The 15,441-nt window shown below is 57.7% G+C and overlaps 1 protein-coding gene across 1 annotated transcript; it reads left to right on the forward strand.

The window, feature by feature from the left end:
• The first annotated feature begins 212 nt into the window (after positions 1-212).
• Positions 213-4,396, forward strand: MSX1 (msh homeobox 1). The gene is made up of 2 exons (XM_045528144.1): positions 213-908; positions 3,198-4,396. Exons 1-2 carry the CDS (start codon positions 440-442, stop codon positions 3,638-3,640), a joined length of 912 nt encoding a protein of 303 aa, XP_045384100.1. The 5' UTR covers positions 213-439; the 3' UTR covers positions 3,641-4,396.
• The last annotated feature ends 11,045 nt before the right edge of the window (positions 4,397-15,441 follow it).

The following is a 15,441-nucleotide window of genomic DNA, read 5'->3' on the forward strand; positions in this document are numbered from 1 at the left end:
GATAAAAGTTTCCCGGGTACCCCCTCCCCTCGCCTGTCCTCCCCCGGCCGGACCCTGCCCTGCGCGCCCGCAGGCCCCGCGCGCCTCCCGGCAAGTCCCCAGGAGCGCGGCCCAATGGATCGCTCCGGGCCCGCCCCCTCACGCGCTGATTGGCCGCAGCCCCGCCGGCCTCGCCTTATTAGCAAGTTCTCTGGGGAGCGGCCGACGGACCCGGAGCCGGCGGGTGCTCCCGGGAACTCGGCCTGCGCGGCGGCGGGGCGCGGAGCCAGGCCCAGCGCGCTCGAGCTGGCCTTCTGGGGAGGGGCGGGGGGCGAGCGCGCGAGGGTCTGCCGGGCCAGGGCCCCGGGCGCTCCCTGAGGCCGGCCACGCTCCCAACCCGCCCGAAGCCCATGCCCGGCGGCTGGCCCGTGCTGCGGCTGGAGAGGGGGCCCAGCTCTGCATGGCCCCGGCTGCTGACATGACTTCTTTGCCACTCGGTGTCAAAGTGGAGGACTCTGCCTTCGGGAAGCCGGCGGGGGGAGGCGCGGGCCAGGCCCCCAGCGCCGCCGCGGCTACGGCGGCCACCATGGGCGCAGATGAGGAGGGGGCCAAGCCCAAAGTGTCCCCTTCGCTCCTGCCCTTCAGCGTGGAGGCGCTCATGGCCGACCACAGGAAGCCAGGGGCCAAGGAGAGTGCCCTGGCGGCCTCGGAGGGCGCGCAGGCGGCGGGCGGTTCGGCGCAGCCCCTGGGCGTCCGGCCCGGGTCGCTGTGCGCCCCAGACGCGCCCTCTTCGCCGCGGCCGCTCGGCCATTTCTCGGTGGGAGGACTCCTCAAGCTACCAGAAGACGGACTCATCAAAGCCGAGAGCCCCGAGAAGCCCGAGAGGACCCCGTGGATGCAGAGCCCCCGCTTCTCCCCGCCCCCGGCCAGTGAGTAGCCAGAACCCAGGCGCCAAGGGAGGGGGCCAGGCCGCGCGCCGGCGCCTACTTGTCTCGGGCGTCTGCGTACCTGCAGCCGGTACCCGGAGTCGGTGCTAGGGCTCTGTTGGCGGGGAGGCCAGCTGGATCCTCTCCCTACTCCCACCCAGGAAGAGGGTTCCAGGCCTCCTCGCCTTGGCGCGCTGACGCTGCGGTTGGGAGTTAACTTGTAGGACACCGGTGTCAGGGCACCCTCCCCTCCTGACCCCACCAAACGACCCGGGGAGTCCATGTTCCCTCATCTGATCCTAAACCCTATTACATCACCCTTACCTCAATAGATGGGTGCGAGCAGTGTGGACATCTTCCCATTGCTCGGAGTTTCACTTTCTCGTAGAAGCCTGGTGTCCCCCACCCCACGCCGCCCAACCCCACCCAATTTAAAGTACCTGCTTGCCAGGAGGTTCCAAAGTTCTTACAAAAGTCCACCTCCTACTCCCTCTTGAAGTTTGAGGCAGATGGTGCTTTGGGCGGATGGGTGATTTAGCGGGAGGGGACACTCAGGTTCCCGGGGAGGGGGCGGGGCACCAAGTAAATTAGGGGAAGGCCCCCCACCTCTGATCCTGTCGGAAGCTACCATGCATCTCAGACTGGGCCCACTGAAGTGGAATCCAGCCGCCAAAGGCACTTTTGGGGGTAGTTCCAAGGCTTCGTGGCCCCCTGGCTTCTCTGCCCAGTGAACAGGCTCGGAGATATTTCAGGAGCACGGGAAATTCCCAAGTTTTCCTCGTTTCCTCCGATTATTTTGTGCTGCATAATAGCAGCCTGAATTCAATGGCGTGATGCTGAGGTATGATTTTTATCTGGGGATTAAACGTCTTTGAAAGGCTGGTCCCTCCCTGGGCCTAATGGCCGGAGAAGGCGGCCCCGCGCTGGGCAGTCGCTGTTCAAAATAGTGACGTTTCTCTCGGCGTCTGCCCTTCGGGAGGCCAGACGGAAAGCGAGTCGAGGGCCAACTGCTTCCCGGACTCGAATTGGCCTCGCGCAGGGAGAAGGGGGATGTTAACATGAGATTTCGTTTGACTCACATTCTGGTGGTCTGAGCGCCCAAAGGTTTTTCTTTTTTTAAGAAGTGCAGGGTGGGGGAAATATACAGTTAGGCAAAACCCGCATGGTGAAACAGCCTCGGTTTGAATTCTCTCTGTTAAGCTGCTGCACAGGCAAAATGTCCTTTCCGAGACTCGGGAATGTGGTTAGGGCCTTGGGTCCCAGGACTCCCATCAAAGCCCATTGCCCTGCGAATAATTTGTTTCACTTTTTATCTGGCCTCGGCGCCCAGCTGGCCCAATCCTTGACCTGCGCTAGCCCTCCACCTCCGTGCTTGCTTATTACCCAGCCTTGAGGCTAATATTGAAGCCAGAAGAAAAAGACAGCTGCTGGGCACGCTTGGTTTCCAGGGACCGAGCCACAGGCTGAGGAGCCGGAATCGCGCACTGCCCCAACACACATACTCCTTTGAGTGTGGCCAGAGGGTAAGGTGCCAGGGGTGGGAGAGGTCCAAGGAACAATTGAGACAATCAGAACAAAAAGTCCCGTTAGAATGAACGAGCCCCTTCTCTCCCACTCAAAATGGCATTTTATATATTTAGGAGAATTGGTCACAGTGCAACCTCCATGATGTTCCTGTTGCTCCACCTCTGGTCTACTGGGGACTGATCCTAGAACCTCCGTAGGAATGGGCTGCCCCAGGGGAAAGAGACCCGTCACATGTAGAGTTCTGGACTCTATGCCACACAACTGTGGCCTAGCCTAGCACCGAGCACTTGATGGGCACAGATGTTAGGCCAATGCATAAAACTACACGTGCCCATGAGCTGGGCGCAGGGCCTCTTTCTGCAGTTTCAGCATCTGTGTTAACATACACCTTCCCTGTGTGTGTGGCTGTGGGAGGAGGCCTGCCATGAAAGGCCTTCCTAATTGTCCGTGCGGGCGTCAAGGAGGTTCCACCTCTTCCCAGTTGTGTTTGGGCCTTGAGCATGGGCATGGGGCCTTGAATATGGGTAAGTTTCTCCTGGAATCTTAATTTACTCATTTGCAAAAAGTGGACAAGAAATTCTTCCCTGCGGGGTTGCCGTGGGAATTGGAGAAAATGTTTCCTAAGGTCTTCACACAATGATTGGCACCGAGGCACTTGGCAACAATCAATATCTGGTAGTTATTGGCTATTATTACTACTTCATTGGCTAGTTATGCTCCACCGCCTCTCTCAGCCTCCTGTCTTTTTCTCTGTCGGCTCCTTAGGGCGGCTGAGCCCTCCCGCCTGCACACTGCGCAAGCACAAGACCAACCGTAAGCCGCGGACGCCCTTCACCACCGCGCAGCTACTGGCGCTGGAGCGCAAGTTCCGCCAGAAGCAGTACCTGTCCATCGCCGAGCGCGCGGAGTTCTCCAGCTCACTCAGCCTCACCGAGACGCAGGTGAAGATCTGGTTCCAGAACCGCCGTGCCAAGGCAAAGAGACTACAGGAGGCAGAGCTGGAGAAGCTGAAGATGGCCGCCAAGCCCATGCTGCCACCAGCTGCCTTCGGCCTCTCCTTCCCTCTCGGCGGCCCGGCAGCTGTAGCGGCTGCGGCGGGTGCGTCGCTCTACGGTGCCTCTGGCCCCTTCCAGCGCGCCGCGCTGCCCGTGGCGCCCGTGGGACTCTACACGGCCCATGTAGGCTACAGCATGTACCACCTGACATAGAGGGTCCCAGGGCCGCCCACCTGGGGGGCAGCCAATCCCTGCAGCTCTGGTCTTCTGAAAGCAGCAGGAGCTGTGTCCCGACGTGCTCCGCTGCGCAGCACCGCCGGCGCCTTCCCTTTGGCCCTCGCTCCGGTTTTTGCCTTGGTTGCTCCCTGAGTTCACTCTTTGAAGTCCGATCCCCTTCCAAAAGGTGGCTGGAAGGGTCCCTTAGCACTCTTCTAGAATCTAGATCTACACCCTTGAGTTAAGGATGGGGAAACTGAGGCCAGAGAGGCTAAGAGATGTATCCAGGGTCCCCAGCAGAATTAGTGGTTGAACAGGACTAGAGGCCACGTCTTCTGCATAGCTGCTGTCCTGACACCAGGTGCAAAAGTCATAGAGAAATTAGTGTTTGACGATCTTGGAAATGAGAACAGTTTTGGAGAAAGAGAAGAGCAAGCCAGGGGAGATGGACCCCAGCTCCTTCCATTGGAAAACTTGAGAGAAGTTCAACAGCAAAACATTTGCTTTGGGGGGCAGGGGATACACAGATGCATTGCAAAGGTAGGTTGAAGGGACCTCTCTCTTACCAGTACCAGAAAAAGAATTGCAAAATAAAAAAAAATCTCTTTCTATTTAACAGTACATTTTCGTGGCTCTCAAGCATCCCGTTGGAAGGGATTGTGTGTACTATGTAATATACTGTATATTTGAAATTTTATCATCATTTATATTATAGCTATATTTGTTAAATAAATTAATTTTAAGCTACAAAAACTCTATTTACTGATTTAGTTTTTTATTTAAATTTTACTTCTTGCCATCTCCACACATACAATTGCTTTTTCAGTTTGACGGTAGTTTTACACTAGCAACTTTCAACGGTGACAACAGGATATGCAGGGACAGAGGGGGTGTCTTTTTTAACACACCAGACAGATCTGCATTAGCAAAGTCAAGTGGAGAATTGAAGCAATTACCCAGGATAATTAGGCTCAATTTTCCAATTCACTTTAAGCTGAAATCGACACTTGCTCAGGCGACCCATAACCAACTCTTGCTTTTTTCTCTCCTTTAAACCTGTCTATGAAAACAAAGCAAATCGCCCAGATGGTTTGATGACTGTAGACAGCTAATGGAGACAATTCCCACCTCTGCAAACCTGTTTTTCCCACAGGAGGCCAGGTAGGGGATGGAAGCGATTGCTTTGCTTCTCTAAGTCACTGCCATTGTAGACGAAGTTTGTGCAACCAATTTTGAGTTGCCAGAATGTGAGCGACTTCACACCCCCTATTATGACCGCTAAAAACAAAACAAAAATCAAACTTTACAGAAAACCCAGGGCGATCATACACTCTCGCCTTGGCAAGTCGTTTTCGGGGCCCTGCTTCCAAACCTTCACAAACTTGTTTTTTCTTTCATGTAGTAGGTGAAGCCCAAGCTTCCAGGAGAATAAATTCCCACAAGCACCAAGTTTAGCCTTCGGGGGAATTCTGTAAGGACACTGAAGGCAGAAAATGACCCTGTAATAAATAAAGCCTATTAAGTTCCAGGCACCGCTCTGTTCTCTTTCGTGTTGGGGGCCGCGGCTTAATTCTCACCAGACCTGCTCACCCCCTCCCGCAGCCTCCGTCGGGCGGTGGCGGGCGCCTCCAAACTCTACCAGTGCGGCCCCAGGCAGCGTTTGCGGCAGGCCATTAAGAAGGGAAGCTAGTAGACCAAAGGTTGATAGAAACCGAAGTACCTGGCCTTGGGGAGGGGTGAACGTCTCCATAAGTGGAGACCCTGAAAACAGAGTTGGCAGAGCTCGGTGCGCGGTTTCTAGCCCCAGGGACCCAGGTCGGCCGCCGCAGCCTAAGCGCGCTCACAGCCCTGCGGACGCACCTGGCAGGCTGGCGCCGGGCAAGTTCCCGGATAATCTGGGCTTCGGGTGCTCCAGCCTCGGTAGTTCCAAGGAAAGTTTTGTCTCCCCTGCTTGGGGCTCTAGCCTGAACTTGTCACAAGCCCTCTCCCTGAAAGAAAGGAAAGCTTGCGGTGGAGTGTAGTTCTGCCGCACCAGGGGGTCTAGGGGAAGCCCGGTGCTGTACGTCTTGGCCTCCGGGCTTCTAAAAGGACCGCCCAAGAAGTCTGCGCCTCTTCGTCCCCAAAACAGGGGAGTTACGCTTAAAAAGGTCTCAGTCTCCCACGCCCATGTGGCCCTCTAAAGGCGCTTGAGGGCTGAGGTTCTTCGCCACTTTGTTTTTTCTTTCTCTATAAATTAAGCAACCCTCGGATGACGGCGCGCAGGACACCTGGCTCCCACAAACCTTCCGAGTTCCTTCCTGGAACATCACTAGCGACTTTCCTGTCGTGGGCATAGTATCGAACTCGAAGTCAGACAAGCTTATGTGGTTCAATGCTGTTCAAGCCTGCCACTTACTGACTGCCTGACCTTGAGGTACAGAGATCACGCCATCTTTCTGTACCTCAGTTTTCTCATCTGCGAAATGGGTCTGGGAATCCTCGCCCTCCACCCCGGGATTTTCAGGAAGTGTCAGCGAGCCCCCACGCTGGAGGGCTTCCAGGGAACACCCAGTGGGTTAGCGTTTTCTTGGCTCCTGGAGCGCCCGCAGCACTGGAGCCCTTTCTGCGCGTCCGTGATAGAGGAATGGTGGGGCGGGGCGGGATCAGGTGTCTCCTCGGCCCCGGCTCCCCGACCTCCTGGCTCCTTGGAGTTTGGCAATTTAGGGTCGAGGCAAATTTAGAGCAACATAATTGCCGTAATGAGCAACGGCTCGCGCTCGGCAGACGCGGCGCGGCTCCAGCGAGGCTGTAGCTGCAGGCGAGGCGGGCACGCCTCCCCGCCCCCACTCGCTGAGCCTCTGCGGGGGTGAAAGGGGCCGGCTGCCCTGCGACCCGGTCCGCGCGCGCCCGCGCCTCTGGCTGCCCGCCTTGGGTCGGGGTTTCCTTCCACTTCTGGGCCCTTTCGTTTCCCCATTTTTGTTTCTCGAAGTCTAGCCTGTTGTTTGCCCCCTTTTTGTTCCGAATTCCCTCCCTCGACAGGGTGCGCACACAGAAGGTACTCAATAAATGTTGAGGTGCTGGATCAGAGTGGCGTGCTGGTATGGGGTGAACACTGAGCTACATTCAGCCCAGTCCGGCCGGAATTCGCGGCGGCGCTCCGGGCACTGCTTCTCATCCACCCCAGTCCTTCGAACTCGGTTCCTTGGTTATCAAGCGAGGGAGGGCGAAGTGGGCAGAGGCTTCCCCGGGCCTGGTCCTTTATGGACGAATTTCCTTCTCTGGCAAGAAACGCCGTATGGATCACGAGGAGCCGCCACCTACCGCGCTGGGAGGAAGTGATGGAAAAGGAACCCGCATTTCCCTAGAGCCTACCGTGTGCGGGGAGTTCTCAAGCGCGCCGCCTGCTCCGCGCCCAACCAACCTACGAGATTTTTATAGCGCAGAGAGATGTTGGTTTCCCAAAGTCACACCGTTAAAGCACAGAGCAGGGATTCCAAGACGGATTTCGCTAGGGGCTCCGCGCTTTCCCGGCACTGCGCATCTTTCTCTAGTTGAGGGTCCCCTAGTCCCTGACCGGCTCTTCCACGTATCGCCGGAAAACGCGCCGCTGGGGATCCGGCCCTAGTTCTGAATTAAGCTCCTTTGGGCTCTGACCGTAAGCAAGCACAGTCCCTTGAGGAATGAGAGGGGCTTCTCAATGGCCCTGCGCGCTGTGAAAGCGTTTTCGTTTTGTTGCGTGAAGACGGAAACCTCAATCTGCAAACTCAGCTCTGGACCATGCTGGCGAGACCGAAGAGGTCTGTGGCGCGGAAACCGGGGTAGGAATAAGGTTACCCGGCGGCAGGGGACTTGGGGCGCCTGGCGCTTTGGGCCTAAGTCGGCAGGGCCCGGGCGGTCGGGGACCCGGGGGCGCGGGGGGGGCGGGCTGGAGAGTTGGAGCCAAAGGCAACTTGTTTCAGGGCTCGCTTCTCGGATCGCTGACCCCGGGGCTGACCGTAAATCGAGCAGGAGGCCGAAGGAAGATAGTTGCTGGCGAGGCGGGGGACGCGAGTGCGAATCCTACGGCCGCACCCCGCTTAGTGCCCCCAGGCCCCGAGGTGAGCCCAGCCCAGGTCCAGGCCTGCGCCTCGCCTGGAGCCCTCGGGGGCCGCAATAGGAAGCGGCAAGGAGAGGCCGCGGCTTGCCTTTTAACTCGGCGACTGGCGCCGGCCTGGCCGTGCCCCCAGGGCCGCGCGGCCTCCCCGGCTCGGTCCCGCCCTCCCAGCAGCTTGCGTCGCCGCACAGCGGGACAGTCCCCCAAGCCCGGACGCCGGGCGCCGGGGAAAGCACCTGCCCCCAGCTACCACCGCCAGTGCCCGCTCTCCAGAGCACCCCGAAGCCCCACTCCAGACTCGCGAAACTTCCACCCCTCGAACGCTCCCCTCCCGCGGCGCGAACCACCCCTCGCCGGGCCTGGGAGGGCTCTGCCCTCACCCCGTCCGCCGCTCCGCAGCGCCCTCCCGCGGCCCGCGGGCCCGCAGCCCTGCGCCGCAGCGCCTGCTCAGTGCGGTCCTGCGTGCCTGACGCTGGACTCCGCCACCTCCGGGACACAGAAGGTCTCGAGTGCACGCGCCCACAACCATCGCACACCATCAACCCGACACACCAACATACACCGCAGCGGACACACCGCACACACAAACAAAATCGACACACATCACCAACCACACCCAACACCTAAACGCAAGGGCAACAAATACGCAAACAACACACATACACATACAACCAACACACCCAACCACACTCAACCAACATATGCTACACACACTATACACACACAACCAACACACACCCCAACCCCACAATCAACACACATCCCCAAATAGGCAGCCCGATTTTATATAGGTGAACACACTCAAGGCCACCCTCTAACGTCCCTACAGGAGTACTGGTGGCAATGACAGAAAGACACACATAATATTGGGGGCGGGGGGAGAAAAGGGAGACCCAGAGACAGACACACTGGGGAGAGATAATGATGTACGTAGAGACTTTCAGACGCAGAGATTCCGGGAAAAGGCGGAGCAAAGCCACGCGGAGACTCTGCCCTGGCCCTGGAGCTCAACCGAGGAAGTGAGATGCGCAGCTCAGAGTGCACCGGCGACGGCGCCGGGAGATTCAAGGCGCGGGGTACACCAGCCTGTTCGTGCGGGGGTGGGAGGGTGGTGTCTGGCTCCCACACATGTAGAGCTTTTACTGGGAGGCCTGCGAATCGCCTGAGAGAACGCTGTGGCCTTCCAAGAGCAGCAAAGTGACTTCAGCTCTCCTCTCTCTTCCTGGGGACCCTACTCTGCCCCCACCTCGTCCTGCACACTCGCCTTCTCCAGCCCTGGCGGAGGGTTTCGGAAGGCTTTGCTTCCCAGGAATCAGACCTGATGCCCTGGGGTGGAACCCAAGCACAAAATCTGGAATGTTCATTCCGCATCCCCAGGATACAGAAGGCAGCGCTTCAAGAAACAGCCAGCAGACAGCCAGTTAGGGGGTGTCGGGTCACCTGTCTGCAGTAAGATCATCCCGTATTAATCTTGATTTTGATACTTACTGTGTGACCTTGGGTAAGTTATTTAACTCCTCTGAGCCTCAGTTTTCCCATATACAAAATGAGGAATTGTCCTAATAATTTACCCTATTGTTAAGGGAATAAAATGAAACGCCCTGTGAGATGCTTGGCAGTGCCAGTAATAAACGTTGGTTATGAGTACTGTACTTAAAAGAGACAAATATCAAAGGGGGAAGGACTGTGTTTGTACCTCCCCGGAGACTCCAAAAGAGTTGGGCCTGGCCGACGACCCTCAGACGTGGGGCCCAAATTCAGGTTTACCCCCCTCTGGATGGTGACCTAACAAGTTACGGCGCCTCTCCAAGGCTTTGGAATCTGCCCTTAAAGCCAGGTTCACAGGGTCTAGCGCACTGTGGTTGGGAGTGCAATAGACATCTCTGCCTTTGCGGGGTAGTTAAAAGCGAATTCGGAGGTCTGCCCTCAATTTGGGGCCTGATTAGGGGCAGACGGAAGGAGGGCCCCCGCCTTTGCCTCTGAGCCGGGCCGGGCTGCAGCCCCGGGTAGGCGGCCTTTACAAGGAGACCGTGGCAGTGAGACCTCAGGGGTTGCCTTCTACCGGGTCTCCCACCCCCAGTCGGGTGCAAGTTTGATGGACCTGCGGGCTGCGATCCTAGTGCGGGACAGTGCGCACGCGCGCGGGCAGGACGCCGCAGGAGGAGTTTGCGGTGTTTGCAGAGCTGGAGGAGGATCCTCCAGACCTCAAAGCCGCCTCTTTTCGGAACTGAACCGCTTCCCTGCCTCACCAGCCCGGCGCTGCCCCCACCCCTCTGCGGCGTCCTGCCTCTTTGTCGAGGCTCAGATGAGCTGCCCTAAGTGGGCTGGACTCTGGCATTTTGGGTCTCTGCCTCCCTGACAACGCTACTTTAAAAAAGATACTGTTTTCTCTTTGGTGAGCCCCCCCCCACCATCGCAGCAGGTGGCTGGGGTCATGGCCACCCTGACTAGAAGCGAATGTTTGGGGACCAGCCTGAGACCTTGGACAAGACCCCCTTCCTCCCGGCTTTCTGAGACTCCCTCTTTGTTAAATGGGCGCGGTAAATGGGCCCTGGAAGGGTTTGAGAGAGCAGAAGGGAAAGGTTCTCCGCGGCCTGTTACATCACCTGTGTTCCCAGTTTGGTGGTGGGGGTGGTGCCAGAGCTCTTCCTCCTGGTGTGACTGCAGCTGACACGTATTGAACCCTTGCGTCTGCCAGCATCTTTCTAAATTTTCCTCGAGGATTATGCCAACGGATCCTCACTACCAGGTGGGCAACATCATTGTTATTCCCACTTCATAGATGAGGAAACCGAGGCATACAGAGCCGACGAATGACTCAGGCACGACCACACAGCTGGTGAAGGCGAAGCATAGCTTTACCCACCCCACCTCTCTAAACCTGTTTCCTGTCATGCGGAATGGGACCCCATCCAGGCTGGTGCGGAGGAAGCATGTGGTTGAGAACTGGAGAGCGCAGAGCACAGGGACAGGGTGGTGACCTGCACACTCTTTGCTGGCCGCCTTCTCAGACCCGCGCTGCACTTGGAAGTCCATGTGTTCCAATCTTCCAATGCTGTGTGTGGGGGAGAGCCCTGAAGACCGAGGGATGAGCGGGGTCGAATGGAGGGGTGTTCTTGGCCTTGGGTGGCATCAGGAAGGATGAAAGACCGTTTTCTGTGTACCACGGTGGACCCAGAATTAAGGCACTTCTTTTATTAGTCTTCTCCCTATGAAGCAGGCACTCTTGTTAACTCGTTCAAATGAGGAACCCAAGGGCACAGAGAGGGTATGTGACTTGCGCAAAGTCACACAGGCGCCTAAGATCCCATCTGTATTTCCTGTCAACCTCTGCTTGCTGCCTCCAACTTGCATACAGAAAGGCATCCAAAAGCCAACCGGGCGACCAGGAAGTACTAACGCCCAGGCCGTAGCCCATTTCTGTACTTGGCAGGATCTCCCTCTGGATCCCTCCAGGTTGACCTCATTTGCCTGTCTCTAGGTGCTGAGTGCAGCCCTAAACCCACGCCAGACTTGGAGAAACTGTTTTGGACACGTCGGGAGAGATGCTCCCTTGTCACTGATGGGCCAATGTCCTCCTTTACAGATGAGAAACTGAGGCTCAAAGTAATTGTGTGATTTGGCCAAGGTCAGGCAGAAAATCTAGGCAGAGCCAGGATCTGGGATTTTAGTCTAGTGCCAAGTCACTAGTGTTCTGTCATTAATTCATTCAGTGGTGTTGAACAAGACCAGCACACTAACAAATACGCATTTCAGATAGAGTTGAATGCTTCCCAGGGGGACAGTAGCAGGACGCTGATAGCATCATCATCGCAGCTGATTTTCCTGGAGGAGGTCAAGGTTCGCCTCTGAGGAGGGGCTTGTCAGCTGAGGCCTGAAGGGCGGGAGGAGCGGCAAGTCTGGAGAGCCCTCCCACAGGGTGGCCAGCGAGCGCAAAGGCCCCAAGAGGACATGGCGGACAGGCTGGAACCGGCCTTTTGTGGCTTTGGAGCAGGCGGCCTACAGCCTTGCTTTGCGTTTTGTCAAGCTCCAGGCGGCCAAGGAGAGGAGAAAGATGGGGTGGGTAGGAGCGGCTGCGATCCCCAGTTAGAGGGTAAGTGATGACTGCTTTGACCAGGTGGTCACCTGAGAGGGGCCTTATCCTTGGTGATCCCCTGCTTTCCTGCGGCTCCACCGCAAATCAGAGGGGATTCCGCAAGAAAGTTCACTGCCTCTCAAGAGTGCAGTGGCCCCTGGGACCCACGGTTGTTTCTCTTCCCTCTGGAGCTCACCAGATTCGAGACCCAGCGCCCAGGCCCCCTGCTCCAGCCCTGGAGTCCCTGGAACTTGGCTGCGCCAGCCCAGGGGCCAGCTGAGTCTCAGCTTCCGAGCCGAGTCTTACACAGACACCCTGGGGGCAACCGCAGCTTCCAACTCCTCTGGCTTTCCCCTCCCTCTGACACCCTGCCAGCTCCTGCAGCGCAGCTGTGCACCAGCTGTGTGGCCCGCCCGGCTCGTGCTCCTGGAACTCAGTCGTTCCCCTGGCCCTGCCCAGCGCCCATCTCACAGCCTAGGAAACTGAGGCCTGGACGCCAGTGAAGGAAGGGGACTGTCATGTGCTGATTGACAGGTACGGATGCCAGACCTTGTGCCAAATGCTTGATGTGCACCGTGTATTTTACCCTTGCAAGAGCTAGGTGACACAGGTAGCCTCATTATCATCCTGTTGCACATGTGAGCATGCTGCTTCTCAGGGAAGTGAGGGTACTTGTCCAAGGTCTCAGCTACACCAGATTCCAAACCCAGGAAGGCAAGTGAGTTGCCCTAGGAATAAAATTTAAGGAGATACCTACTCTCAGGGCTGTGCCAGTGCAGGATGGGCACATGGGGAGAAAGAATGAAATATCCAGAGAGGAAGGCATCCCCGCCTTAATTATCTGAATAATTGTCTCCATTCTGCTTCGTGGGTGTTATTTAACAGAGAGCACACGAGTCAGAGTCTTCCCTGCTCTTGCAATCGGCGCCTCGCCTGGGCCACCTCCACCCCCACAACCCAGGATTTTATTCACATTTCAGTTCTTGCTGGAGACGCCTGTCAATCTCCTCTCTTCTCGCAGGCTGTGGCTGGTAGATTTTTTATGCCAGCGCCCAGCATGGCCCTGCGTGGGGGCATAAAGCACCCGCTGCCCCCAGTGAGTGCTTACTCTGAGCCAGATCCCCTGCAGGCACCTTGCAGGGGTCCCCCTCCGTCCTCACCGCACCTCTGAAGGGCTGCACTGCCTTCATTCCCTTCACAGACTGGTCAGCTGTGGGCCAGAGACGGCCAGCGAGGAGTCCAAGGTCACCAAGCAGTTTCTTGGTGAGCCTTGGGGGACCCTGGACTCCCAACTCAGATCCCCAGCTTTCCCCACCGCCCTGGGGGTCTCCAAGGGGAGCGCTGAGAGGTGGGGGCTGAGCTGGAAACTTCCCCTCGCAGTGACTCCTGCAGGGACACAAGGAGGCGCCACCACCAGCCTCCAGCGCTCCTGCTCCCCCTCAGGCGCTCAAGGCTCTTTGGAGAGGGGGCTCCTTCCGGCGGGAAATCCGACTGCCAGCCTGGGGGCGGGGATCCGCGGAGCCAGGCCAGCGGACCACCTGCTCAATAAACTCCACGGGTTCGTGGGTGGGAGTTGGGGCACGTGCACCCCAGGAGGCTGGTGCCCAGAGCTGTGCCTGCCCAGTGGACTTGATCGCCAGAAGGGGAGCCCTGGACCCTGTGGCAGCTGGGGGGAGGCAGGGACAGACGGGAGGACCCCTCAGAGGGCCTCTTCTTGCTCTCCTTCTCCTCCCCACATTTCTTTTCCCCTTATTCTCTCTGCTTTCTCTCATTTCATTTTAATGTGTTTACTATAATTTTTTATGTTAAAAGGGGTAAAGTAGCCAGTACGGGTCCTGGCACTCTGGTTCATTTAGCTGATGTTCACCCTCTGCACCAGCCACCGAGGGCTACGCTGCGTGGAGACAGAGTCCCTGTCCCCAGCGCTCAAGATCAGAGTGGAAACTGCCAACACCAAGAGTGAACGGAAAAATAATGCTACCAAGCCAGGTAGTACATGAACGAGGGGTGAGGTAGCGGCTGGGGTGGGGTTCCCTGAGGGGGGGCATCTAAACAGAAGAGAGGAGGTCCAGGCAAGTCCAGGCCAAGGGTAGCGAAGGCAGTGCCCCAGTGAGCCCGTGGGTAGAGCTGTGAGGCTGTGGCGTCCTCCAGCCCGCACAGGACACCGGCATGATTTGTCTCGGTAAAGGGCATCTCTGCTTTTAAAATGAATTCGCAGACCTTGTCCCCTCTGATCACCATCTGGCAGGCACAGGGGCAGGCGCTCACCGTGCTCACTTCACAAACGAGGGGACCGAGGCTCTGTGGCCTTCCCAGGGTCACGCTGTGGGGAGGGGAGGAGCTGGTGGGAAGGCAGGCCGCCATTCCAGGACAGCCAGCGCTCCGGATGAACCGGCTCCAGGGGAGGGCTTGCATCTGCGCCTGCCTCCCACGAGCACAAGGAGGAGGACAGGGCAAGTGGTTTGGACGGGGTGTAAGGAAGGTTCTGGAGCATGGAGCACATGGAGATGCATCACTGCCCTGAGAGAGAGGCCCCTCGAGAGGGTGGGGAGGTGTCGGCTCCCGAGGATCTGTATTTGAAGGTACGCCTTCACCTCAGGAGGTCTTTATTTTCCTGTGTAAACTCTGCCCCTCCTGGGTGGGATTCTCAAGACGCTTGGGTCCTTGGTTCCGTGTCGGGGGAGTGACCTGCTGCTGGTGTCCCTCGAAGCCAGGAGGGTCCAGCATGAGCCTGGCCAGGCTCGCCAGGACTGAATGGGGTCTCCGAAAGAGTTTCAGTGAATGAAACCCCAGCCCCTGCCTGGCGAGCTGCAGGCCCACCCTGATTTCCTTCTCCCCTGGGCTGGCTTCACGGAAGTGTGACCAGTACACTCAGAAGGGCTCCATGCTCGGGGTTTAATGCTGCAGTGACCATCTTGAAGTTCTTGGTGATTTCCTCTTTGAATATATGTGCTGTACGTGACACCTGATGAGACAGTGGAGCATGTGCTGGGGACTTGGACCTGCCTCTGATGCCTCCCTGCAACAGTTCTGGCTGCCTGCTCCCCACTCCCTGGTGGCCCAGGCCCTGCCCAGCCTCCCGTTCCCCACCCCTCCTAGTGACTGCTGCTGCGTTCCTCCTGGTGGAGGCCCGGGTGCCTTGTGGGGAATCGGGCTGCACATCCACACCCCATAGCGTCTCCAGGCGAGCATGGTGGGCAGTGGCTGTCCTTGCTCTGGACTGACAGTGACACATGTTTGGTGGGCAACTTGTTGAGGGTAGGCCTCTGGCCCACTCCAGATCCCAGTACCTAGCACATCCTAGCACAGAGATTGCAGTGCTCTTGGGGCCATCTCTCTGCCATGGTTTAGGGCAGTGGTCCAAGGGCAGAGGAGATAGATGCCTGACTCGACTTCACCACCCCGGTCAGATTTGTCAGGGGAAGGGAGCCAGGAGTGAGAGCCATGTGCTCTCATGCCAAGTTTCTGTTTGGGACCCCCAGGTGCCTGCAAGGGTTTGCACCCACCTGGAATATCCCTGAGAATGCACAGGGAGTGTGGCATTACGTAGCAAGTAAAAAGCCCCATGACAGGTCGAGAGGGAGACCACGAAGAAAGGAAAAGGCTGATGTGAGAGTGCCTTTAGCAGCACCTCCCCTGCTTTATGTACCA

Source organism: Lemur catta, chromosome 17 (assembly GCF_020740605.2).
Source record: "Lemur catta isolate mLemCat1 chromosome 17, mLemCat1.pri, whole genome shotgun sequence".
Lineage (NCBI taxonomy): Eukaryota > Metazoa > Chordata > Mammalia > Primates > Lemuridae > Lemur > Lemur catta.